The sequence below is a fragment of the Taurulus bubalis genome, assembly GCF_910589615.1.
Source record: "Taurulus bubalis genome assembly, chromosome: 14".
Classification (NCBI taxonomy): domain Eukaryota; kingdom Metazoa; phylum Chordata; class Actinopteri; order Perciformes; family Cottidae; genus Taurulus; species Taurulus bubalis.
Genome location: NC_136602.1, coordinates 25,186,779 through 25,210,722, shown reverse-complemented (window position 1 = coordinate 25,210,722; position 23,944 = coordinate 25,186,779). Strand labels below are relative to the sequence as shown.

The following is a 23,944-nucleotide window of genomic DNA, read 5'->3' as shown; positions in this document are numbered from 1 at the left end:
AGTTTAACTTTATTGATGAAGTTGTAATTTCTTGTTTCCTGTTGTTCTGAGTTTGTCCTCATGGTTGAATGCACTTCCCAAAGTGTCTTTGGATCAAATGTAATGTAATGTACACTCCGGAGCAGAAGGGGGCGGTAATGCTCCAATAAGATGGACGACAACCGCCATAAGAGCAGAAGAAGAAGAAGAAGAAGAAGAAGCAGCAGCAGCAGAAGAAGAAGAAGGAAGAATCTCGAGCGAGAATGGCAGCAGACTCCGAATCAAAGCTCCAGCTGGTCCGCAGACACATCCGAGCTTTTCCAGACTTCCCAAAGAAAGGAGTCGTGTTCAGGTGAGGTGCCTCGTGCTGCCTGGTCCCTCTGCGCGTGGAGGACCCGGACCCGACCTGGACCGGGTCCTCCACGCGACCCGCCCCTCCGTGCCCGTAGACAGTGAACCGCTCCACGCGCAGCAGGTGAGGGAAGGAGGATCGATATGTCCCAATGCACGTGAAGGCCACATGAAGGTCATGTAAACAGTTAAAAAAGACTCAAAGGAATAAAACACTTTTAACGGTCTAACATGTATTTATTAAGTTTGACTGTCCGGAGTGATCTATGGACGCCCGTGTCTAGCACACACAAATAATCTCACAATACAATATCATAATTTCGACTATATTATCTCATAATTATGACTTTTATCTCACAATTATGCCTCTTTTGAAATGTATTTTTTCTTACGAGTTCAAACTTAATTTAATGTTGCTCTAAAGGATGATACAGATATATTTGAATTACCAGTCATAAATCTGTAATGAGGAACCTGATACACATGAATGGAAAAGTAATAAAAGTTAGACAGAATAATAGTTTTTATTTTGAAGAAACTTTAATTAATACCAGGTGTTATTTTGTACACAAATGTGGAGCGACTTTAGTAATTTTACTTTGAACGATGTTTTGACTCTTGTCATTCTGTAGGAAAGTAACACAACGTATGTTCATCTTGTTTTTATGAAATATGTCTGACAATGTCCTTAATGTGTAATTGCAAACACATTTTCTCATTTTTATTAACAGAAAATTATGACATTTTCAATTTCATCAAATGTTGGACAACAACATAACTGGTCAGAGCAACAGTAATTCAGACTCAGACAACTTTATTTATCATAATGCATTTAATTAGCTCTATTCTAATAAACTGAATGTATTAATAACATTTGGAGTTACTTTTGACCCAAGAAGATGAAACTGATTCTTGGACTCCTTGGGAAATTTCTGGATTTGTTACAATACAAAATAATCTCTAAAAAGATTATAACTACATAAAACAATTAAAAAAAGACCACTGGAGTGAACTTTATTTTGTGAATGAAAAGGTCTTCTGGGTAGAACACAGAGGCTCTGACGTCTCCAGTAGTTCTAAGGACTGTGATCAAAATAAATCATCACCACCTCAGCTAATGATGTAATGTTGTTGTTTTAGTCACTAGCTTACAGGCGTGCTGATGGAAGAATGAATCAATTGTGTGGAAGCAGAAGTTCATTAACTAATCATCTGTGCTCTCACGATGCATCAAAGTGGTTCCTACTGGTTTCCATTAGAAGGGACCGGTCCTGATGGACTGTGTGTTGCAGGGATATCTGTCCCCTCCTGAAGGATCCAGCAGCGCTGACGGCAGCGACCGACCTGTTTGAAGAACATGTCAGGAAGAACCACCAGCAGGTGGATCTGATTGTCGGTAAGAAGCCAAAGTCAATATAAACCAGTATTCTTTACCTGAAGAGCATTAAAGGAACAGAGAATTGAAATGCCACCTTTTTAAAAAGTATTCATTGACGCACCTTTTACTCTAAACATGCGTGTGCGTGCACCTGAGTTGCATGTACGTATACCAGATAAAGTTATCAGTTCTACAGATGTTTTTGTCTCTATTATCCATTAATGTTGCATTACTGCCATCTAGGGCTTCTTCCCTTCTGCTCGGGAATATTGTGTGAAACCGTCTCAACAGGAAGGCAGCAAATAAATGTCAAAGATCTGTGTGCAAATGAGATGCGTGTAAAAACTCTTTTGCCAGCGATTTCACGTCACTTCTGCAAAGAACATCTCGTGAGCAATATGGTAGCCTGCGAGGAGAAGAGCGTGCTTTGAGCCCACAGTGATTTCAGAGTATACCGGTTTCAAACTTCCATACTGTATGAATGTTGATAAGTTGGCGGGCTTTACCCAGCATGCAATTTTATAAATGTGAAACCATGACTGAACTGTGTACCCTGTCACGTAAGTAGCGCCCGCTGCGCTCTCAGCTGAATTCTGTGAAAAATTAAATAATGCTCCCTGTCGAGAGCGACAATGCACCATGGGTATGACGTGTATGATAAATTCATACCTGCGTCCCCTTGGTCCTAAGTCCCTCCAAGTTAGTCTCCTAACACACTACCAACGTCCAGTGTTGAGCTTGTCGGCCAGTGAGTAGTGAACAACTATGGCGGCTGTTCTTTTCGGTGTCAATGAATCAATTTGTTTACTCAAATAAATACTGTGATATACTGTGAAACCGCCTGAATCCTACTAAATACCGTGATATGAATTTTTGGCCATACCGCCCAGCCCTAATTACTGTCATTGCTCTCTAGATGTGTTCTTTGTGTTCATGTCTAGATGCTCTTTGTGTTCAGGTCTAGATGTGTTTTGTGTTCAGGTCTAGATGTGTATCTTGTGTTCAGGTCTAGATGTGTTTTGTGTTCAGGTCTAGATGTGTTTCTTGTGTTCAGGTCTAGATGTGTTTCTTGTGTTCAGGTCTAGATGTGTTTCTTGTGTTCAGGTGTAGATGTTCATTGTGTTCAGGTGTAGATGTTCATTGTGTTCAGGTCTAGATGTGTTCTTTGTGTTCATGTCTAGATGTGTTTCTTGTGTTCAGGTCTAGATGTGTATCTTGTGTTCTTTGTGTTCAGGTCTAGATGTGTTTCTTGTGTTCAGGTCTAGATGTGTTTCTTGTGTTCAGGTCTAGATGTGTTTCTTGTGTTCAGGTCTAGATGTGTTTCTTGTGTTCAGGTCTAGATGTGTTTCTTGTGTTCAGGTGTAGATGTTCATTGTGTTCAGGTGTAGATGTTCATTGTGTTCAGGTCTAGATGTGTTTCTTGTGTTCAGGTCTAGATGTGTTTCTTGTGTTCAGGTCTAGATGTGTTTCTTGTGTTCTTTGTGTTCAGGTCTAGATGTTCTTTGTGTTCAGGTCTAGATGTGTTTTGTGTTCAGGTCTAGATGTGTATCTTGTGTTCAGGTCTAGATGTGTTTCTTGTGTTCAGGTCTAGATGTGTATCTTGTGTTCAGGTCTAGATGTGTTTCTTGTGTTCAGGTCTAGATGTGTTTCTTGTGTTCATGTCTAGATGCTCTTTGTGTTCAGGTCTAGATGTGTTTTGTGTTCAGGTCTAGATGTGTATCTTGTGTTCAGGTCTAGATGTGTTTCTTGTGTTCAGGTCTAGATGTGTTTCTTGTGTTCAGGTCTAGATGTGTTTCTTGTGTTCTTTGTGTTCAGGTCTAGATGTTCTTTGTGTTCAGGTCTAGATGTGTTTTGTGTTCAGGTCTAGATGTGTATCTTGTGTTCAGGTCTAGATGTGTTTCTTGTGTTCAGGTCTAGATGTGTATCTTGTGTTCAGGTCTAGATGTGTTTCTTGTGTTCAGGTCTAGATGTGTTTCTTGTGTTCATGTCTAGATGCTCTTTGTGTTCAGGTCTAGATGTGTTTTGTGTTCAGGTCTAGATGTGTATCTTGTGTTCAGGTCTAGATGTGTTTTGTGTTCAGGTCTAGATGTGTTTCTTGTGTTCAGGTCTAGATGTGTTTCTTGTGTTCAGGTCTAGATGTGTTTCTTGTGTTCAGGTGTAGATGTTCATTGTGTTCAGGTGTAGATGTTCATTGTGTTCAGGTCTAGATGTGTTCTTTGTGTTCATGTCTAGATGTGTTTCTTGTGTTCAGGTCTAGATGTGTATCTTGTGTTCTTTGTGTTCAGGTCTAGATGTGTTTCTTGTGTTCAGGTCTAGATGTGTTTCTTGTGTTCAGGTCTAGATGTGTTTCTTGTGTTCAGGTCTAGATGTGTTTCTTGTGTTCAGGTCTAGATGTGTTTCTTGTGTTCAGGTGTAGATGTTCATTGTGTTCAGGTGTAGATGTTCATTGTGTTCAGGTCTAGATGTGTTTCTTGTGTTCAGGTCTAGATGTGTTTCTTGTGTTCAGGTCTAGATGTGTTTCTTGTGTTCTTTGTGTTCAGGTCTAGATGTTCTTTGTGTTCAGGTCTAGATGTGTTTTGTGTTCAGGTCTAGATGTGTATCTTGTGTTCAGGTCTAGATGTGTTTCTTGTGTTCAGGTCTAGATGTGTATCTTGTGTTCAGGTCTAGATGTGTATCTTGTGTTCAGGTCTAGATGTGTATCTTGTGTTCAGGTCTAGATGTTCTTTGTGTTCAGGTCTAGATGTGTTTCTTGTTCAGGTTTAGATGTGTTTCGTGTTCAGGTCTAGATGTGTTTCGTGTTCAGGTCTAGATGTGTTTCGTGTTCAGGTCTAGATGTGTTTCGTGTTCAGGTCTAGATGTTCTTTGTGTTCAGGTCTAGTTGTGTTTCTTGTGTTCAGGTCTAGATTTGTTTCTTGTGTTCAGGTCTAGTTGTGTTTCTTGTGTTCAGGTCTAGATGCTCTTTGTGTTCAGGTCTAGATGTGTTTATTGTGTTCAGGTCTAGATGTGTTTCTTGTGTTCAGGTCTAGATGTTCTTTGTGTTCAGGTGTAGATGTTCTTTGTGTTCAGGTGTAGATGTTCTTTGTGTTCAGGTCTAGATGTGTTTTGTGTTCAGGTCTAGATGTTCTTTGTGTTCAGGTCTAGATGCTCTTTGTGTTCAGGTCTAGATGTGTTTCTTGTGTTCAGGTCTAGATGTGTTTATTGTGTTCAGGTCTAGATGTGTTTATTGTGTTCAGGTCTAGATGTGTTTATTGTGTTCAGGTCTAGATGTGTTTCTTGTGTTCAGGTCTAGATGTGTTTCTTGTGTTCAGGTCTAGATGTGTTTCTTGTGTTCAGGTCTAGATGTGTATCTTGTGTTCAGGTCTAGATGTGTATCTTGTGTTCAGGTCTAGATGTTCTTTGTGTTCAGGTCTAGATGTTCTTTGTGTTCAGGTCTAGATGTGTTTCTTGTTCAGGTTTAGATGTGTTTCTTGTTCAGGTTTAGATGTGTTTCGTGTTCAGGTCTAGATGTGTTTCGTGTTCAGGTCTAGATGTGTTTCGTGTTCAGGTCTAGATGTGTTTCGTGTTCAGGTCTAGATGTTCTTTGTGTTCAGGTCTAGTTGTGTTTCTTGTGTTCAGGTCTAGATTTGTTTCTTGTGTTCAGGTCTAGATGTGTATCTTGTGTTCAGGTCTAGATGTGTATCTTGTGTTCAGGTCTAGATGTGTATCTTGTGTTCAGGTCTAGATGTGTATCTTGTGTTCAGGTCTAGATGTGTATCTTGTGTTCAGGTCTAGATGTGTATCTTGTGTTCAGGTCTAGATGTGTATCTTGTGTTCAGGTCTAGATGTGTATCTTGTGTTCAGGTCTAGATGTTCTTTGTGTTCAGGTCTAGATGTGTTTCGTGTTCAGGTCTAGATGTTCTTTGTGTTCAGGTCTAGTTGTGTTTCTTGTGTTCAGGTCTAGATTTGTTTCTTGTGTTCAGGTCTAGTTGTGTTTCTTGTGTTCAGGTCTAGATGCTCTTTGTGTTCAGGTCTAGATTTGTTTCTTGTGTTCAGGTCTAGTTGTGTTTCTTGTGTTCAGGTCTAGATGTTCTTTGTGTTCAGGTGTAGATGTTCTTTGTGTTCAGGTGTAGATGTTCTTTGTGTTCAGGTGTAGATGTGTTTTGTGTTCAGGTCTAGATGTTCTTTGTGTTCAGGTCTAGATGCTCTTTGTGTTCAGGTCTAGATGTGTTTCTTGTGTTCAGGTCTAGATGTGTTTCTTGTGTTCAGGTCTAGATGTGTTTCTTGTGTTCAGGTCTAGATGTGTTTCTTGTGTTCAGGTCTAGATGTGTTTCTTGTGTTCAGGTCTAGATGTGTATCTTGTGTTCAGGTCTAGATGTGTATCTTGTGTTCAGGTCTAGATGTGTATCTTGTGTTCAGGTCTAGATGTTCTTTGTGTTCAGGTCTAGATGTTCTTTGTGTTCAGGTCTAGATGTGTTTCTTGTTCAGGTTTAGATGTGTTTCTTGTTCAGGTTTAGATGTGTTTCGTGTTCAGGTCTAGATGTGTTTCGTGTTCAGGTCTAGATGTGTTTCGTGTTCAGGTCTAGATGTGTTTCGTGTTCAGGTCTAGATGTTCTTTGTGTTCAGGTCTAGTTGTGTTTCTTGTGTTCAGGTCTAGATTTGTTTCTTGTGTTCAGGTCTAGATGTGTATCTTGTGTTCAGGTCTAGATGTGTATCTTGTGTTCAGGTCTAGATGTTCTTTGTGTTCAGGTCTAGATGTGTTTCGTGTTCAGGTCTAGATGTGTTTCGTGTTCAGGTCTAGATGTGTATCTTGTGTTCAGGTCTAGATGTGTATCTTGTGTTCAGGTCTAGATGTGTATCTTGTGTTCAGGTCTAGATGTTCTTTGTGTTCAGGTCTAGATGTGTTTCGTGTTCAGGTCTAGATGTGTATCTTGTGTTCAGGTCTAGATGTGTATCTTGTGTTCAGGTCTAGATGTTCTTTGTGTTCAGGTTTAGATGTGTTTCGTGTTCAGGTCTAGATGTGTTTCGTGTTCAGGTCTAGATGTGTTTCGTGTTCAGGTCTAGATGTGTTTCGTGTTCAGGTCTAGATGTGTATCTTGTGTTCAGGTCTAGATGTGTATCTTGTGTTCAGGTCTAGATGTGTATCTTGTGTTCAGGTCTAGATGTGTATCTTGTGTTCAGGTCTAGATGTGTATCTTGTGTTCAGGTCTAGATGTGTATCTTGTGTTCAGGTCTAGATGTTCTTTGTGTTCAGGTCTAGATGTGTTTCGTGTTCAGGTCTAGATGTGTTTCGTGTTCAGGTCTAGATGTGTTTCTTGTGTTCAGGTCTAGATGTTCTTTGTGTTCAGGTCTAGTTGTGTTTCTTGTGTTCAGGTCTAGATTTGTTTCTTGTGTTCAGGTCTAGATGTGTATCTTGTGTTCAGGTCTAGATGTGTATCTTGTGTTCAGGTCTAGATGTTCTTTGTGTTCAGGTCTAGATGTTCTTTGTGTTCAGGTCTAGATGTGTTTCTTGTATTCAGGTCTAGATGTTCTTTGTGTTCAGGTCTAGTTGTGTTTCTTGTGTTCAGGTCTAGATGTGTTTCTTGTGTTCAGGTCTAGATGTGTTTCTTGTGTTCTTTGTGTTCAGGTCTAGTTGTGTTTCTTGTGTTCAGGTCTAGATTTGTTTCTTGTGTTCAGGTCTAGATGTGTTTCTTGTGTTCAGGTCTAGATGTGTTTCTTGTGTTCTTTGTGTTCAGGTCTAGATGTGTTTCTTGTGTTCTTTGTGTTCAGGTCTAGATGTTTCTTGTGTTCAGGTCTAGATGTGTTTCTTGTGTTCTTTGTGTTCAGGTCTAGATGTTCTTTGTGTTCAGGTCTAGATGTTTCTTGTGTTCAGGTCTAGATGTGTTTCTTGGGTTCTTTGTGTTCAGGTCTAGATGTGTATCTTGTGTTCAGGTCTAGATGTGTTTCTTGTGTTCAGGTCTAGATGCTCGTGGGTTCCTGTTTGGGCCTCTTCTCGCCCAGCGGCTGGGTGTCGGCTTTGTCCTCATCCGAAAGAAAGGGAAACTGCCTGGAGCCACTGTGTCTGTGGCATATGACTTGGAGTATGGCAAGGTAAAGCACACACACACATGCAGACACACACATGTTGGACTGGTCGTTTAACAGTGTTCCTCACCTGATTGTAAAAAGAGTATCCTCAGCAGCTGTGGTCCCTCGGCTAATGCTATGCTACTGATGCTATGCTACTGATGCTATGCTACTGATGCTATGCTACTGATGCTATGCTACTGTACTTGTGTTCCTGCAGGCAGAAGCAGAGGTCCAGGAAGACGCTGTGGCTCCAGGACAGAAGATTCTCCTCATTGACGACCTTCTGGCTACTGGAGGTGAGTGAAGTAGCATCATGTTCACACAACGCACCAACGAGCGCTGTTAGCATGTCTACATTAGCTAAAGGTAAGATGTTTACCAGAACGCTGTATTAAACGTGCTTAAGCACAACATTAGTGTTGATCTGGTTATTAGCCTCAACGATACTGGTGCTTTTTCACGTTTTGGTGTAATTTAATATCACGCTGCAGGGAGCAGCTACCTCCCCTACCTCTCTGTGTTGGCTGAAACAAAAGAGGACAGGAGGAATGACGGATACGATATGTCTTTATTCGCCGTTATTGTGATTTATAAACTTCACCCAGGATTTATTTATTTTATTAACATTTTAATTTGTTGTCCCAGCCACGCGTCCATCGGTCACCTTCTATCTTGTGTTTTGAAGTGAGATTGGGACGTGTCTGTGTTGCAGGGACGTTGTTTGCCGCCTGTGAGCTGATGAAGAAGCAGCAGGCGGTGATTCTGGGCTGCCTGGTGGTCATCGAGCTCAGAGAGCTGCACGGCGTCGACAAACTGAAACCACACGCCGTGTTCTCCCTGCTGCAGTACTGAGGAACCTGCAGAACCCACAGTGTTCTCCCTGCTGCAGTACTGAGGAACCTGCAGAACCCACAGTGTTCTCCCTGCTGCAGTACTGAGGAACCTGCAGAACCCACAGTGTTCTCCCTGCTGCAGTACTGAGGAACCTGCAGAACCCACAGTGTTCTCCCTGCTGCAGTACTGAGGAACCTGCAGAACCACAGAGGCTGCCAGACCAAAGTTTGACTGGTTTCCAGTCGGGTGCTTCCCAGCACCAAAGAACCCTCTTTAGCTCACACTCAAGTTTCCAGTTTTTGTCATTTCAATCCTAGACTGATGGATATATAATTTGTATTATTCATTTATAAATGTGTTGAAGCTCTGGTGCCATGTCAGCTTTAAGGAGTCTTAATGTCTTAATGTTCTTTCCTTTTGCCTCATGGATCATCCCTGTGCCTGAACAGGAGGAAGCAGAGGAGGGATGGATGAATACTATATGATATATTTTATTATATTTGATGCAGACTGAATGACGATGGGTTTACTTTTATTTCATCGTGTCTTATATCTTTCAACAAAGGCTTCTCCATCTGTATATTGAATATCTTACGCGGCTGTAGGAAAGCTGTGTATAATAAATCTCCCGTGTTGTCCAGTGCACAGCACCAGGCTACACTGTTAGCATGTTAGCATAGTTTGAGCCAAACATTTCCTATACATACAGAGCATTCATCTAATAATATTTTGCTCCAATCCATATTTTGTGTTGACTATCTGCAATTTAAGTTACATTTCTATAGCCACAATAACATAAAATAAAAATTGTTGGCCTCAAATATGAGTCGATTCTTTGTTTGAAAACCTCACTAGAAGCTCGACAATCTAGAATACATATTTTAATGAGAATTAAACGTACATTGAAGTTATTTAATACATTTGGCCCATGCATTAGGAAACTAAGGAATGTGGTTTTAATGATGCATTTAGTTAAAGGTGTTGACAGGAAGTACCAAATGCGTTTGCAGTGGAAGACTAAATTCAGCTCATAAAATATTGATGAACTCTGATCTGTGTGTATCTGATGTAGAGCTACCCAGACATGGCCGTCCACTATATCTTCCCAAAACCTGTAACACCTTTCAACACAGTAAAAGAAAAATAAGGTTATATGTACTCCTAATTAATACATTACAGACCAAACAAATTGACCAACTCTCAAAACAAAAACAGCTAATGTTGCCTCATGAGAGCAAACTTAGGACATATTGCCTGTCCCTTTATGAATAATCTCTACTAGTGGTGACGCATGAGGTCATAGTGGCCAGCAACCAGTTTCACAGTTTTAGATACGAGTACTTAGTTCTGTACTCTTCACTGAACGCGTTGGTCAGCGTGGGTTCAAACACATGCAGGAGCTCATTGATGGTTAGATTTCCTCGAGGTGTGAACATGAACGGTCGTCAGCTGTTGTCTGGTAAAAGGTCCTGATGAACCCTTTATATCCTGTAATAACACTGGACTTGTTTCTCGAAAACATAGAACCTCATAACTGTAGAGGAAAACATCTAAGCTTGTTTTCTAATTATATTTTATTTGCATCGACAATGGAAAAAGGGTCCAGCTTTATATTAAATATATATTTAACTACTGCAAACACCACAATTAGAACGTCTCATCTATAGTGTTGTGGCAGAAACAAGACAGCAAGTTCTGGAACCTTCTTTCCTGTAGAATCTGGACAGGATGTCAGATGTGTGATGTAATCATTGCCTTTAAATTTACAGACATATTTAATAACAAGGAGGCAGCAGAACTTGATGACAGATGCTTGTATTTCTTAAACATGATGGAACAGGGATCTCAAAAGATGGAAACATTCATCAGTTCTACAACGTAGAAAATGGATCCTTAAAAAGTCAACATTGACATTACACTTTCATAAAAGAACTAAACAAAGCACAGAAATGTGTTTAAAAACCTCTTCACAACATGGAGTGTAATAAATACCAGGAGTCGTATCTGACCCTTTACCACAACTAAACCTGCTGTGGACAACATGTCACACATTCATGCCCATTGTCCACAAATCATTCAAATTCACCCAAAAAAAATATTGCACTTTAAAAGCGACCATCCTGCCGGTCAGTCTGCTGGCAGTGAGGAATTCACCACGTCTTCATTTGCGTCTCAGAGTCTCTCTTCCTCTCGCAGGCGGCTGCTCAGTCGCTCCAGAACGATGTTGAGCTCCATGTTCTTGTTCAGCTTCAGGTAGAAGTCCTTCCTGATTGGATGTATGATCAGCCAATCAGCAGTCACCTCTGCCAGCAGGCGGATGTGTTTCTCCATCTCACCTGTTGGTTGAGAGGAGGACCAATCACATTGCAGTTCTGGTAGAAGACAGCAACTGGTTTTCTACAACTAAATAATGTTGAACGCTACAGCTCAACGCTGTTTTTTTTGCATTCTAGCAGAAACATAAATGTATATTTCTTATGGTTTGAACCCACCTGTACTGAGGGCAGACCTGTAGCTGACCACCACCTTGTTGCAGGCCACTTCCATGATTAAAGCCGGTTTCTTCTCTGCAACAAAAACGTTCCTCAGGATCCTGGCCAGCTCGGGGAGCCGTGACATCATCAGCAGACGGTCCTCTTGTGTGGGGTCTCTGGTCATGGCCGCTTGGAGCTTCTGGGCCTCTTTAGCACGGATCTGAACCCACAACACAACGATTAATCACAACGTGGATTCAACCAGGCTAATAATGCACATCATAGTAAACTCCCGGTCACTCACCCGGTCCAGCAGGGACTGGGACACGCCCTTCAGGCCGGCCGGTGGAGCGGACACCGAGTTCTGAGGAGCTGCCGGCTTGCTGTTCTCTGCAGCTTTACCTTCCGTCTTCTGAGCCAGAGAAACCAAAGCCTTCTCCATCTGAGGCGGGACAGGAGACAGACCATGATTATGAACAATCCAGTAGGCATCATAACTATTACATCGTCCCTAATGCCGGAACACGGCCCGGTACCTTGGGCGTGATGAGAGCGCGGGCCGTGTCCAGCACCTCCTGAGCCGTGGTCAGCGTGACGCTGGGAGCCGGCTGCGGCAGCGCGCTGCACGGCACGGCGGGAACCGTGTCCACGTTGAAGCGAGGATGCCAGCGGGTCAGCTGGTCTTCTGGAACCGAGACTGGAGGAACCAGCAGGGACAGGAAGGTCTGCAGGCAGAGACGGGGCATCAACATCTATACCCATGACCAGACATCTATACCAAATCATGTTATGAAATACAATAGATTTTTTTTTAAATATTCAAAATAAGCCCCAGCACCGCCCCCTGGTGGCAGCCAGTTTCCCGGCTGCCCAGCACTGGAAGACCTAAGCCTGGTTATAAAGCTCACTGACCTTGTGGTGCTGTTTGACGATGGAGAGCAGGTTGAGGTGGAAGATGTTTCTTCTCTCCAGGAGGCGAGACGCCAACAGGACGGGACGAGCCGCGTTCTGGCCTGAGGAGCAAAACACCCACAAATATGTTCATTAATAACGCATCACCATGAAAAACACCTCTAAAAGGGGCGTACCATGTTGAGCACTGACCAGAGGGCAGGACGGGCTCCACGGTGAGCTGGCTGCAGCCCTTCTTCACGCTGCTGTTGAAGGTCGGGACGTTCCTCTCCTGTCTGAAGGTGTAGGCCTCAGGGAACACCGTCCTGATCTGACCCGCGTGGCTCTCCTCAAAGCGCCTGAGGACGAGGAACGGCAAACGCAAGATGTCACGAAAGGATCGAGCACCAAGCTGCAATGAGCAGGAGACCCAGTCTTTGTGGGCATTATGTAAACATAGATGGCCCTATAAATTATAATAATATCAATAACATTATATCAGGGTTCATACACATTCTGACCAGTGAGTTTCATGACTTTAAACCAAATGTCCATGACAAACATGTTGTGAACTCTGGGTGTAAACAGTAAAAAGTGAGTAAATGTAGTATTTAAACTAACAATGAGAACACAAAGCATACAGTAAACCTTAAATGACACAAATGAATGAGACAATAGTTTGATTAAAAGAATAAACATTTATATAGATGCCTGTATGTATGCCTGCTTATATTTTGAGTCTTTCTTTTTAAAAGCATATTCATTATTTCAAACTCAGCGTAAATGAACACATGAATATAACACATTTACATGACTTTTACTAAACTTGTGGGAATTTTTTAAAAGGACATTTCCAGGCCTGGAAATAACCATTTTAAAATGCCATGACTTTTCCAGGTTTTCCATGACCGTAAGAAGTTAACTATATAGTATAATATGTTTTTTTTAATTAAGAGCCTCGACATCAAACCCTGGGGAATAAAAGCAGTAATATAGACTATGTATTACTAGTACTGTGTGAAATACTGTTTTAGTCACATCACAAACATGACACAGAACTGGTCCATGACCGATACCCCGTCCCTCCACTCACTTGTGCATCATGTCCTGAACGCCCCGCTTGATCTTGGTGAAGGTGGCGGTCTCTCCGCGGTTGTGCAGCATGGCGACCACGGTGTCCATGCTCCTGAACATCTCCTGCAGCAGCCTGTACTGCAGCGGCAGGGCCAGGCCCGGCGGCGCCGCCTGGGCGAGGGTGTGGTACCGCTGGTACGCCGGCTGCTCGGCGCTGAGGAGAACAACAAGACGTTGGCTGCTGGTCTGGGCTTCAGTGGTAAAGCATGTCCCACTGCACGGGACTGTGTGTGTGTGTGTGTGTGTGTGTGTGTGTGTGTGTGTGTGTGTGTGTGTGAGATGCTCACCTGTCCTGGGGCTGAGCCTCACTCTGCTTGCTCTCCTTGGCCTCTCTCTCCTGCTTCCTCCGCTGAGCTTTAGCTGCCAGCTCTTTGATTTGCGCTACAGTGAACCTGAGGGCCGTAGCATCGGAGTAGGCAGGCGTGGTTTTGGGGACAAATGGCGTCGTTTTAGGAGCAGCTGAGGCGACTAGAGACGAGGAAGCTGAAGCTCTGGTCATCTCCTCTGCGTGGCTCTGGATCCTCTGAAGGCGAGACTTGAGGGTTGCAATGCCCTCTTTACACAAAACCTGGCAGAAAGGGGGTTTAAAAAGGAACGTTAAAGAAAGTGTGGACAACTAAAGAAATATATATTGTTGTGTGTGCCTGTACAGAAACATATGCACTACCAACTAAATATACCACTGAGCTCAATTGTTGTTGAAAGGCTATTAAAAACACACCAATAAGCTCCACTGCGGGTGACAAGTTAGTTTTGACTGAATCACAGTTTACCCCCAATTTCCTCCCTTTGCCAAAAACCTATCTGCCGTTTTAGCAAATTGATGAGACTTAACACATTGTTGGTTTATTTTTCCACATGTTTTGTAAACAATATGAGAAATACATAAGTCATTAGCCAGTAGTTAGTTTGATATCATCACACTGCAGTCAGTCAACACTCATGAATGTGCACATGGTCTGCATGCTCCTCTGTCATGTGTGTCACAGTGTGTGTGTGTGTGTGTGTGTGTGTGTGTGTGTGTGTGTGTCACAGTGGCGGACTACACGTGAGTGAAGCATCCATCAGCAGTGGTCACCTTGCTGCCCTGTCCTCTGGTGCTGACTGCAGTCCTCTGTGGGGAGCTGTGCACGGGGAGCTGGTCCTCAGACATCTGTCCAGAACCAGAACCAGAAGCTGCAGGAGCCGAGTGCTGCAGGGTCACCTCACCGGACAGGGACTGGACTGCAGCCTGAACACACACACACTGTGTCACTCTATCTGCACAACACGCTCACACACACTGTAATGGTTGCCTCCATATGTGAAACCAAAGGAGGCACCAAAAGGCGTCCACGCTGCGTTACCTGCGGGCTGTTCTGCGGGAGGACCAGCTTCTTCCTGGCCTTGGTCCTCGCTGCTTTCACCGGCACGGGGACCTTAGAGTCCTGGAAGACCTCCTCCTGCCGTCTCTTCTTGGCCGTGCTGTGGGCGGCGGTGGCTGAAAACACGGCGGCTCCGAGGTCAAACTCGGCCTCCTTCGGGCTCTGCTTCGGGGTCCGGGGACTGGAGGTGGTACCGTGCGCGTACCCGCTGGAGCAGTCTCCGTGGTCCAGCTCCACCGCCTCCTCGATGACGCGCACGAACTCTTCGTGGACGGAGGACGAGCGGAGGAGAACATCTTTGTTTTGGGAGGATCTGGACCTCGTGCTGATCTCAGACGAGCCGCGGCCGACCACAGCGCTCCTGCGCGGCTTGCTCGGCTTCACCGGCCCGGCGAGTCCTTTCTTCCTCTGGGCGAAGAACTGCGTGACTCTCGGCTGCGCCATCTTTGTTCCGCTGCGTGACGTGGACACAAGAGCCGCGAGGGAAAGCGAGTCTGCGGCTCTGAGGCGTCGGTCCCGGTATAAATACTCTCCACCGACCACAGCGTTCACACCTCGCAGGAAGAAGAAAGGAAACTCGCGCGAAAAACAACGAAGCCCCGCCTCTTCCGGTCACGTCGTAGGGTAATAAAAGAGGGCGGGGCCATGTTGATGAAGCAGTCCTTAAAGAGACAGTACCTTTACATTTAAACTGTTTTTGACATTGTGTTGAATCACAAACAATGATAGTAAACAGCTCTGCTGTTGATTTGTTTATTTCTGTAATTTATTCTTTGATTATAAAAAAAAAGCTTTGGAGAATTTTAAAGCCCAAATAATACGTGTCAGGCACATTTGATTGTTTATTAATATGTAATTAACACAATTGAAACAACTTGTATGAAGCAATATAAAAATAGTCTTCATCTTTTTTAAATCAATGAAACTGAATGTATCACAAGTTTAAGGACATGGTAAATCATTTTTGACGATCATCAGCTGCCCTCACATATCATGATCAATGGCCAGATTCATTTAACAGCAATATCCCCTTCCAATGGGCGCATTTACATTTCAGTCCTCTGTGTCAATCCTCTCTTAATCAATATGCACACACCTCTTAAAATCAACTCAGCGTTCCTTTAATCACATACTTTGTGCTTCAGTTTAATCTTGTTTTGCAAGTTTAGGAGATAGGCGCCTTAAATAGAATTTATGAGTGCAATGGAAAGAATTGGATTGATTAAGTCAGCATTTTAAAAACTTATATTAGTCTATTACATAGGTTCTCCACACACACTGATCATTAATATGAAAGGCTTGATGGACATTTCAAATAACTGATTCTTCCACTGTGTATCGCTGCTTGATGAAGAAGTCTGATGGATTTGAGGGCAGTGGTTCCTCACCTAACGGGGTCAAATCGGTGAGGTCACCAAAAAGGAAAAGAAAGATGCAGCTCTGTTACATGTTATGTATTTTTTCTTTCAGGCTTTCTTTTTGGGATTCTGTCCTGAGATCCATTAATCCAAAACACATATTAGAATTTCTGTTACGTAAGCTAAAATAGAAATGAATAATTTGTCAATCTAGCAGTCAGGCGGTGAAAGCTTGTGATGATGACACAGGTAATGTTTTTTTACTGAGTACTTTCTTTTGAATTCTAAAGAACCTAAACGCCTGCATCAACTAGATTAGATGCTTTGTTGATTATAATCAGTTGCATGCTCATAGGGTCAGAGAGGCCCGATGACATATCTACAGATGTTGGCTTACTTCTGGTTTAGCTCTATATGTTAACTTAAATGGAGATAAACAATTGAATCATGCGGCTCTTTTAGACTTTGCAAATCTTATCCGCCGAAATGATTAAATTCAGATTGTGAAGCCAGTTATTTTCCGGGGGTTGTGATGTTTAAAATTATTGAGGGGAGTTGGGGATTACCACTTCATTTTGTTATGCTCATGTCATTTTCAGATCACAGATTTGGTGGGATCAGAAAGAACGGTATAAGCGGACTAAGAAGTTTCCAGTGAATCACATTTTCTTTTTCTGAGCTGTGTGAACTGTTGTTAATAAAAATAATAACTTTATTTATATAGCACCTATAAAAACAAAGTTCACAAAGTGCTCTACAGAGAAGCAAAGAAGACATAACTTAAATATCAGTAAACAAAAAGGACCATAGGCAATGAATACTACCAAACAAAACAAACAAATAAATACAATATACAAACAAAACCAGGGGAACAAAAGAACTGCATAATAGATCATAAAAGGACATAAAAGGATGACATCACTTAAAAGCAATTCTATAAAAATGGGTTTAAAGAAGTAGTTTAAAAGAAGTTATTGATTCTGCCGGCCTTATGTCCTGCGTACGACTCCAACAACCCGTTGATGTGCTAAAACAACTGTAATTAATCAAACAACACATTTGATGTGCACATTAGCAACGGGTGTCTCGTGGTTATTTTAAGCTGTGAATCACCAGTATATGATCTGTGACTTATTATCATGACAGAGCTTTGTTCTGCCTCGCTGCATTAATTAGCTAAGCTATCACCTGGTGGAGGTGGTGGCAGACAGGAGGATGATGCTAAGCTATCACTGGTGGAGGTGGTGGCAGACAGGAGGATGATGCTAAGCTATCACCTGTTGGAGGTGGTGGGAGACAGGAGGATGATGCTAAGCTATCACCTGTTGGAGGTGGTGGGAGACAGGATGATGATGCTAAGCTATCACCTGTTGGAGGTGGTGGGAGACAGGAGGATGATGCTAAGCTATCACTGGTGGAGGTGGTGGCAGACAGGAGAATGATGCTAAGCTATCATCCATAATAAGCCACGCCTCCCACCCCATGCAGGACTCTGCAGCGCTGCACAGCTCCTTCAGACACCGGCTGATTCACCCCCGGTGTCTGAGGGAGAGGAACCGAAGGTCCTTCCTTCCCGCTGCTGTCAGGCTGCATAACAAGCTGAGCTCTCAGTAGAACACCAACACTTGGAACACTTTAGAACAGTGATTCTTAACCATAGGGCCGCAAGCTCCACCTAGAGGGCCGCCAAAAACGTTCCCTTTTCCCCTGTAGGCTGCGAGGGCCACGGGAACGCATAGGTAATGAATTGAAGACAGCAGAGATATTACCTTTATCCACGAGACGCTCAGTTACAATACAGCTTCCCACCACTTGGTGGCGGTAATGCGTCAGTCAGTTGTTTAACAAGCTCTAATATGCAGAAGAAGACACTCAGCCAGCAGCTAGCTAGCCTGTAGCGAAAGTTATAGAGAAGTATTTAAAACGAAAACATGAAGACTAAAATGCTGCTGAACACCCAAACGTCTAAATGTTTGTGAAGAATAATCCTGACTTCACGAAGTAGAGCTTTGTCCAAAAGTGAGATCAATTAGTTAATAAACCAATACAGTGTTAATATTTGAATTTGTACTTGATAAGTTGGGCCCCGAGGTCAAAAAGGTTAAGAACCCCTGCTTTAGAACACTTTAATCACTTTTGGCCACTTTAATTACGTTCATCATCTGGTGCAATATATAATACATTTAAATACTTTCATCATTCATATTTTCAGTCTGTATATTTAATATTGCTATTATATTCTTCTCTATAGTTTTTATTACTGTTTTACTGTTTATTTATATTACTTGATTTGTTTATTACTATGTGTCTCTGTGTGCACTGCTGCTGTAATCCTGCAATTTACCCACTGGGGGACTAATAAAGGATTATTTTATTTGATCTAATCTAATAAATATTCAAGAAAATATAAGTGTATGTTCATAAACATCATTTAATTTATTTTATATTAAATCACAGCGCTGTGTATTACATCTTTTGTATCAACCCAAACAAGTTGAGAACCACTGACGTAGACCCCGACCCCCCATGCCCGCTGACCCCAGTCCATGGTCGCTCCTGTTTTTCCACACACAACCTTGTAAGTGTGTATTTGGCCGCCAGGTGGCGCCACTGATACACACCATGTCATTTATCTGGTGTCGGATAAGCCATAAAGTCATAAATCCGACACCAGACCTTTAAGGAGGACCTATTTCCAGCAGCAGGAGTTGTATTGATGACGCGGCTCTGGCAGGAACGCGAACCTATAAACAAGCAACACATTTGGAAACACATGCCAACCCTGTATCATATATATATGTATATATGTATATATATATACCCTGTATCATTACTTTTAGACGCTGTTTTCTTTCTTTTTTTTGCTGAGCAGACACTTTCATATCCAACTGTTTGAGCCAGAGCTCGCGCAGTGTTGCTCCTGCAGTGAGAGGAGCAGCGGGGAGGGACCGCAGCTCGTGGAGAATAGCTCCTCTATGAACGCCCTTCTCCACACTGACTGGCCTGTGAATCACATTTTCCACCTCCAGCCTGCTCCTCCAGACCGGCCCCTCCGGAGGAACACATGCAGCCTGGCCCTCCTCCTCTCCGGTAACTTCACTGAGGAGCTGCGCACTCCGCTGGCAGCTTTACGCGCAGGAAACACAACAAACACACAATCCGCTGGTTGGAAAGTTTGTTTTGAAGACTTTCTCCTCAAGTTTTTCCAGTTTTTTTATGGTTGATAATGAGCGAGTATCGGAATGGTGGTCTATTCATCGCTCTGTCACTTTTTGGTCACCCAGCCCCGATGGAGCCGTGTACGTTAGCGCGCGCGTGCCCTGGTCTATGGAAGGCCACTTATTGATATCCAATATCGAGTATTGATCTGCAGGCTGCCGCCATGGATCTACAGGTGATCGTCCGGGGGCTGTACTGCTTTCTGATGCCCGCCGCGCTGCTAGCAGGTAACCACTCTACTTGTGTTGAAATACTTCAACTGTATGAACATGTGCCAAACTATCAGGTGACGTGAGGCTGGACGCGTAATGTAGTCCCACACTGCTGGTGGTGAGGCTGGACGTGTAATGTAGTCCCACACTGCTGGTGGTGAGGCTGGACGTGTAATGTAGTCCCGGGTGAGGCTGGAGCAGGAGAGGATCACTCCACTGTGACTTTTGACCATTTTACAACATTTCTTTGGTGTCTGATTACTGTAGGCTTCCAGACAGCTAACGATGATGATGATGATGATGATGATGATGAGATGATGACGGGGTAGTTACATACTTATCAATTCAGTTGAATACAACCTCAGTCTGAGAGGAATAGGTGTAACTGTGGACAGTGAGACTGTTGAAAATATGACTTTATGTCACTTTGGGGTTGTAATTCTATCAGAATGAAGTATGACTCATATCTATTTCAAAGGTCATATGTGGTTTTGTGTTATGAGCACAGAAATCCTAAAATGACTATATGTCAGTTGGGTTCTGCAGGGATAACTTAGTGCTCTGTAGCCAAAAGCCAATGCACTTTCATATTTTGAAACTTAACAAGTTCCTAGTTTATATGGGCAATAATAACTTTTCAGTTTCCATTTAAACATAAACTGTTTTTAGGGTCTGGAGCACAGAATGTGTTTAGTGTAAATCCTGGTATTTAGCTGCTCTGAACATTGGACATGTCAACCTGTCTGTTTCTTCTAATGCTTTAGTCTTTCTTTTGAGCTATTCTCTTTGCTGTGGAGTTGTAAGGGCCGACACCAAATATGTAAATACGTAGCTAATTATATAATGTATTGCTTTAATAAATGTACAAAATTATTATTATGTAATTTAAGACTTAATTGTTACCATAAATAAATACCTCACTAACTAAGTGAGACTAACTAAATTGAATAAATGTAACTTGTATTTGTATATACTGTATATATATGAATGAATCAAACCAAAATGTGTGTATATATTTATACCAGCCGTTTCGGGGAAATCTCAAAGAGTCACAGCACCTATTCCCGATCAGGCCGCACGTTTTGGTGTATTTTGAGGCATGTGGTGGCAACGCTGCAGGAGGAGTTACGCAGGAAACTTTGTGTGTAACTTTGGAAGAAGAAGAATAGGAAGATTCTGCTTGCAGGTTACAGTCACAGCCGTGTGCACGGCCCACTGGATGACTGACTCTGTGTTGGGTTTGAGGAGTCTGTCGCTCTCCAGTTTACCACAACTCTGCTGTGCATGCGGCCGTGTGGCACATTTTACCACATGGCATGTGTGAATCCACAGCTGACAGCTTGAGCAGTTCAATGACACAGAATCCCAGAGAAACCGGCCGCCTGCAGCAGCAACACTCATCCAGCTTCACCAATTAGGTGTGAATACGATTAAAAAAATCACATGATTTGCATATTTCATTATTTTGGTCCAAAAAGTATTGCCCTTGTGGACGACCTTGTTTGTGAAATTCCCGGTTGTCAACAACGATGGTTGTGTCTTATGGAGGGCTGCTTGTCTAGTATGGGTCACCTTTGAGGGCCCCTGTCTTCTGAATGGTTGGCAATTCTGGTTAATCAAACTCTTTTTTTTCTCATGTAAATGAACATTTAGAAGAAAAAAATGTCAAAACTAAATGTAGGTCATAAATTGATTAACTTCTGACGGAATGCCCTGCTACGCAAAAGCAAACCCTTAAGACCAAAGATAGCTGCTAACAGCTGATCTCACTCTGATGCAGGGATCAGATCACATGAATCACAGTCAGAGGTACACACACACACACACACGCACACACACACACACACACACACACACACACACACACACACACACACACACACACACACACACACACAGGACAAAACACGCTGTGACCACCACTTTAAGCTCTTTTGGCTTGAGTGTATCTGTCTCTACACCAGTTTATGTAGAGATTTCATACTTTGTGTGTGTGTGTGTGTGTGTGTGTGTGTGTTTGGGTAATATATAAATATATATATAGAGAGAGAGAGAAAGCGTGTGTGTGTGTCTTCTGACAGGATGTCGCCAGCTAGAATCTCTGTTCACATGTGACAACTGACGGAAGTGAAAGTAGCCAATGAAGTGACTCACACACACACACACACACACACACACACACACACACACACACACACACACACACACACACACACACACACACACACACACACATCAAATCTGTAGTAAAGTAATGCAAAGTGCATAAACAAAAACGTCCCATGAAGTAGTCCCATAATGCACTGCAGGGTGACTCGTGTGTCCTTTAGTGTTGTCTTTGGCAGTGAAGTGGTCCCACGTCAGCCCTATAAACACAGCAGACCATCGGCATGGCGCCCCAGGGATGTGTGCTCTCCAACGGCTCCTTCCACCAGCGGCTGCACTCAGGAGACCCGTCTGTCAAACTCCTGAAAGTTGACGATTTCACAGCGGTCCTCGGCTCATCGGGGCGGTGATGAGTCTGCAGACCTTCTGGTTCTTGTGGTCAGAACAACCTGCAGCTGAACACACTCAAAGCTGTGGTGGTCTTCACAAGAAGCCCCCCAACACTGCTCCATTACGTCTACTGTGGAAGCTTTCAGGTTTCTGGAATCCACCAGGACCTCAAGTGGACTTCCAACATAGACACCGTCAGGACAGAGGCCCGGCAGAGGATGCACTTCCTGTTAGGAACACGTCCCGAGGTCGGCTGAACACGCCAACTGGCGTGTGAATTAGTCACCATCTTCACATCATTATATCTTAGTAGTGATGTTTATGTTTAGCTGTGTGTCTATTTCTTAGCATGGACATTTAGAGCAACATAGTAGAGGAGTCAAATCACTTGTGTGTATGTGTGTGTGTGTGTGTGTGTGTGTGTGTGTGTGTGTGTGTGTGTGTGCGCACTTACTTGGCCATCAAAACGATTGAGCTGTAAGGTATAGCTTGAAATTTGCTCACAATCACATCACATCCATCCAAAGTGAGTAACTTGTTAAGAATTTCAAAAACAAAAGCATGACAGAAACTGTCTCTGACCTGATGGGAGCATGCGAGATGAGAACACTGTACCGGTGCATCATCAACTGAAGGATCCAGACCGAGCAGTCATCAAAGTTCAGATATCTTTTAGAAATAATGTCATCAAAATCAATGCTATTGGATTTAAAGGAACTAAACCTGGATCTAAATGACCACGGATCCCTTTGACGCACTGACGTTATATTCTGGACGGGCTGAAGCAGAGAGATGACCGGTCCACATCACAGCCTGTATTTTAGTCGCTGTTGTTCTACAATCACACAACGGAGCTGCTCACTTCTAGTAGTTAAGAAGAATCATCATAATCAGTTCACACAGTGAGGTGGAAAGAGTTTTAAACTGAAAGAGCCAAAAGAGAACTGGTAGACTGGGTTTGTGGATCAGAAGAGGTCAGATGGGATCTGCATTCCTTATATGAAATAACCAAACACAAACAAAACCCCCATGTGAGAGTGTTGTGTGTGTTGTGTAGGACTCTGGCTCAGTGAGTCAGAACCATTCCACACCAGAGCCGCTGAACAAGACTTCACGGCTCAGAGAGAAATACTCAGAGTGTGTGTGAGCTGTGGGAGTGTGTGTGAGCTGTGGGAGTGTGTGTGAGCTGTGGGAGTGAGCAGAGTTTAGGCTTTCATCTGGACAGAACGAGAACAATTCATTCGGTTCTTCCCAGAGATGTTGAACCCCGCAGCCTTTTCTTGACTTGAGCTCAGTCAGATTTTCCTATGTGCAATTTTTTTTTTCCCCCTCACTTTTAATGGTGAAGACATGCTGCTGCTTGTTGGAGCCAACAAGCTGAGAGCGTGGCACATTGAGTTCAGAGCCAGGACAGCATCTGCTGCTCTGACGGGGTAGTGGAGCATTCACTCATGGAACCTCTGACCACTAACGGGTCTTCACGGGAAACGTAGATGTCATGTATGACATGTATGACATGTGTAGACGAGGACACGCACGGTTTCATTTCACTTTACACAGGACAAGGGAACCATTATCAGGGGTTAGCAGGTTTCTCTCACTCGTCATTTAGTAGTGTGACACCAAATATAGACATTTGTATTGAACATAAATACAGAATAGATGAAGAATGTTAACTCCTGTGCTCCACTTCTAAAACGGGTTGCTTACTGTACACATCTGAGCACCTGGCCTGTGGCCAGTCTGACAACGGACAATTTCCACAGATTACAAAAGGAGTGGATGTGTCAGAATGTCTGACCTGTGAAATGGATGAAGGCCAACTCATAACAAAAGATGAACCAACGTCAAATGATTTGCAATACAGCTTACAGCTGTGCTTTAGTCCTGAAGCAATCTTTAGCATGTTTTATCTGAATATATTACTTACTGGATTCTAAGAAGCCAGCGGTTTGGGCTGGCTGTGTTTGCACAGTTCTCTCTGAGCTGGATCTGATTAAGAAGGATACTCTGTGTGGGTTTGTCTCTACCGTTGTCTCAGCTACTGATAACACGTCCCTCATGACAACAGACCTTTATCTGTCAAATCCAGCAGCCTGGAGGCCAACGAGGCTCACTGACTCGCTTGTTCTTGAGCATTCCACCATATTACATTGTTCTTATCAGCTGATTGTTGTGTGATATTCTTGAAAGCTACAGAACCAGTGGG

At 43.2% G+C, this 23,944-nt stretch overlaps 3 protein-coding genes across 3 annotated transcripts in view; 2 read left to right on the top strand and 1 right to left on the bottom strand.

The window, feature by feature from the left end:
* Positions 1-201: 201 nt before the first annotated feature.
* aprt (adenine phosphoribosyltransferase) lies at positions 202-9,399 on the top strand. The gene is made up of 5 exons (XM_079230028.1): positions 202-331; positions 1,623-1,726; positions 7,641-7,774; positions 7,971-8,049; positions 8,466-9,399. Exons 1-5 carry the CDS (start codon positions 243-245, stop codon positions 8,603-8,605), a joined length of 546 nt encoding a protein of 181 aa, XP_079086154.1. The 5' UTR covers positions 202-242; the 3' UTR covers positions 8,606-9,399.
* A 972-nt stretch (positions 9,400-10,371) lies between these two features.
* cdt1 (chromatin licensing and DNA replication factor 1) lies at positions 10,372-14,894 on the bottom strand (the record flags this gene model as incomplete). The annotated part of the gene is made up of 10 exons (XM_079229826.1): positions 10,372-10,923; positions 11,080-11,281; positions 11,366-11,503; positions 11,598-11,786; positions 11,974-12,074; positions 12,166-12,311; positions 13,046-13,240; positions 13,374-13,654; positions 14,165-14,317; positions 14,433-14,894. The coding sequence occupies 10 exons, from the start codon at positions 14,892-14,894 to the stop codon at positions 10,760-10,762; spliced, it is 2,031 nt and encodes a 676-aa protein (XP_079085952.1). The 3' UTR covers positions 10,372-10,759.
* Positions 14,895-19,115: 4,221 nt separating this feature from the next.
* Positions 19,116-23,944, top strand: part of piezo1 (piezo type mechanosensitive ion channel component 1 (Er blood group)) — a 75,271-nt gene continuing 70,442 nt past the window's right edge. Inside the window, exon 1 of the mRNA XM_079229825.1 lies at positions 19,116-19,254. Within this exon, the coding sequence (XP_079085951.1) occupies positions 19,191-19,254 (64 nt within the window). The 5' untranslated portion in view covers positions 19,116-19,190. The remainder of the gene's footprint in view (positions 19,255-23,944) is intronic.

Excerpts from the sequence above, each read along its gene's own strand:
- aprt (XM_079230028.1), top strand. The coding sequence starts at position 243 with ATGGCAGCAGACTCCGAATCAAAGCTCCAGCTGGTCCGCAGACACATC. Across the intron at positions 332-1,622 it reads AAGAAAGGAGTCGTGTTCAG|GGATATCTGTCCCCTCCTGA; the intron begins GTGAGGTGCCTC and ends TGTGTGTTGCAG. Across the intron at positions 8,050-8,465 it reads CGACCTTCTGGCTACTGGAG|GGACGTTGTTTGCCGCCTGT; the intron begins GTGAGTGAAGTA and ends TCTGTGTTGCAG.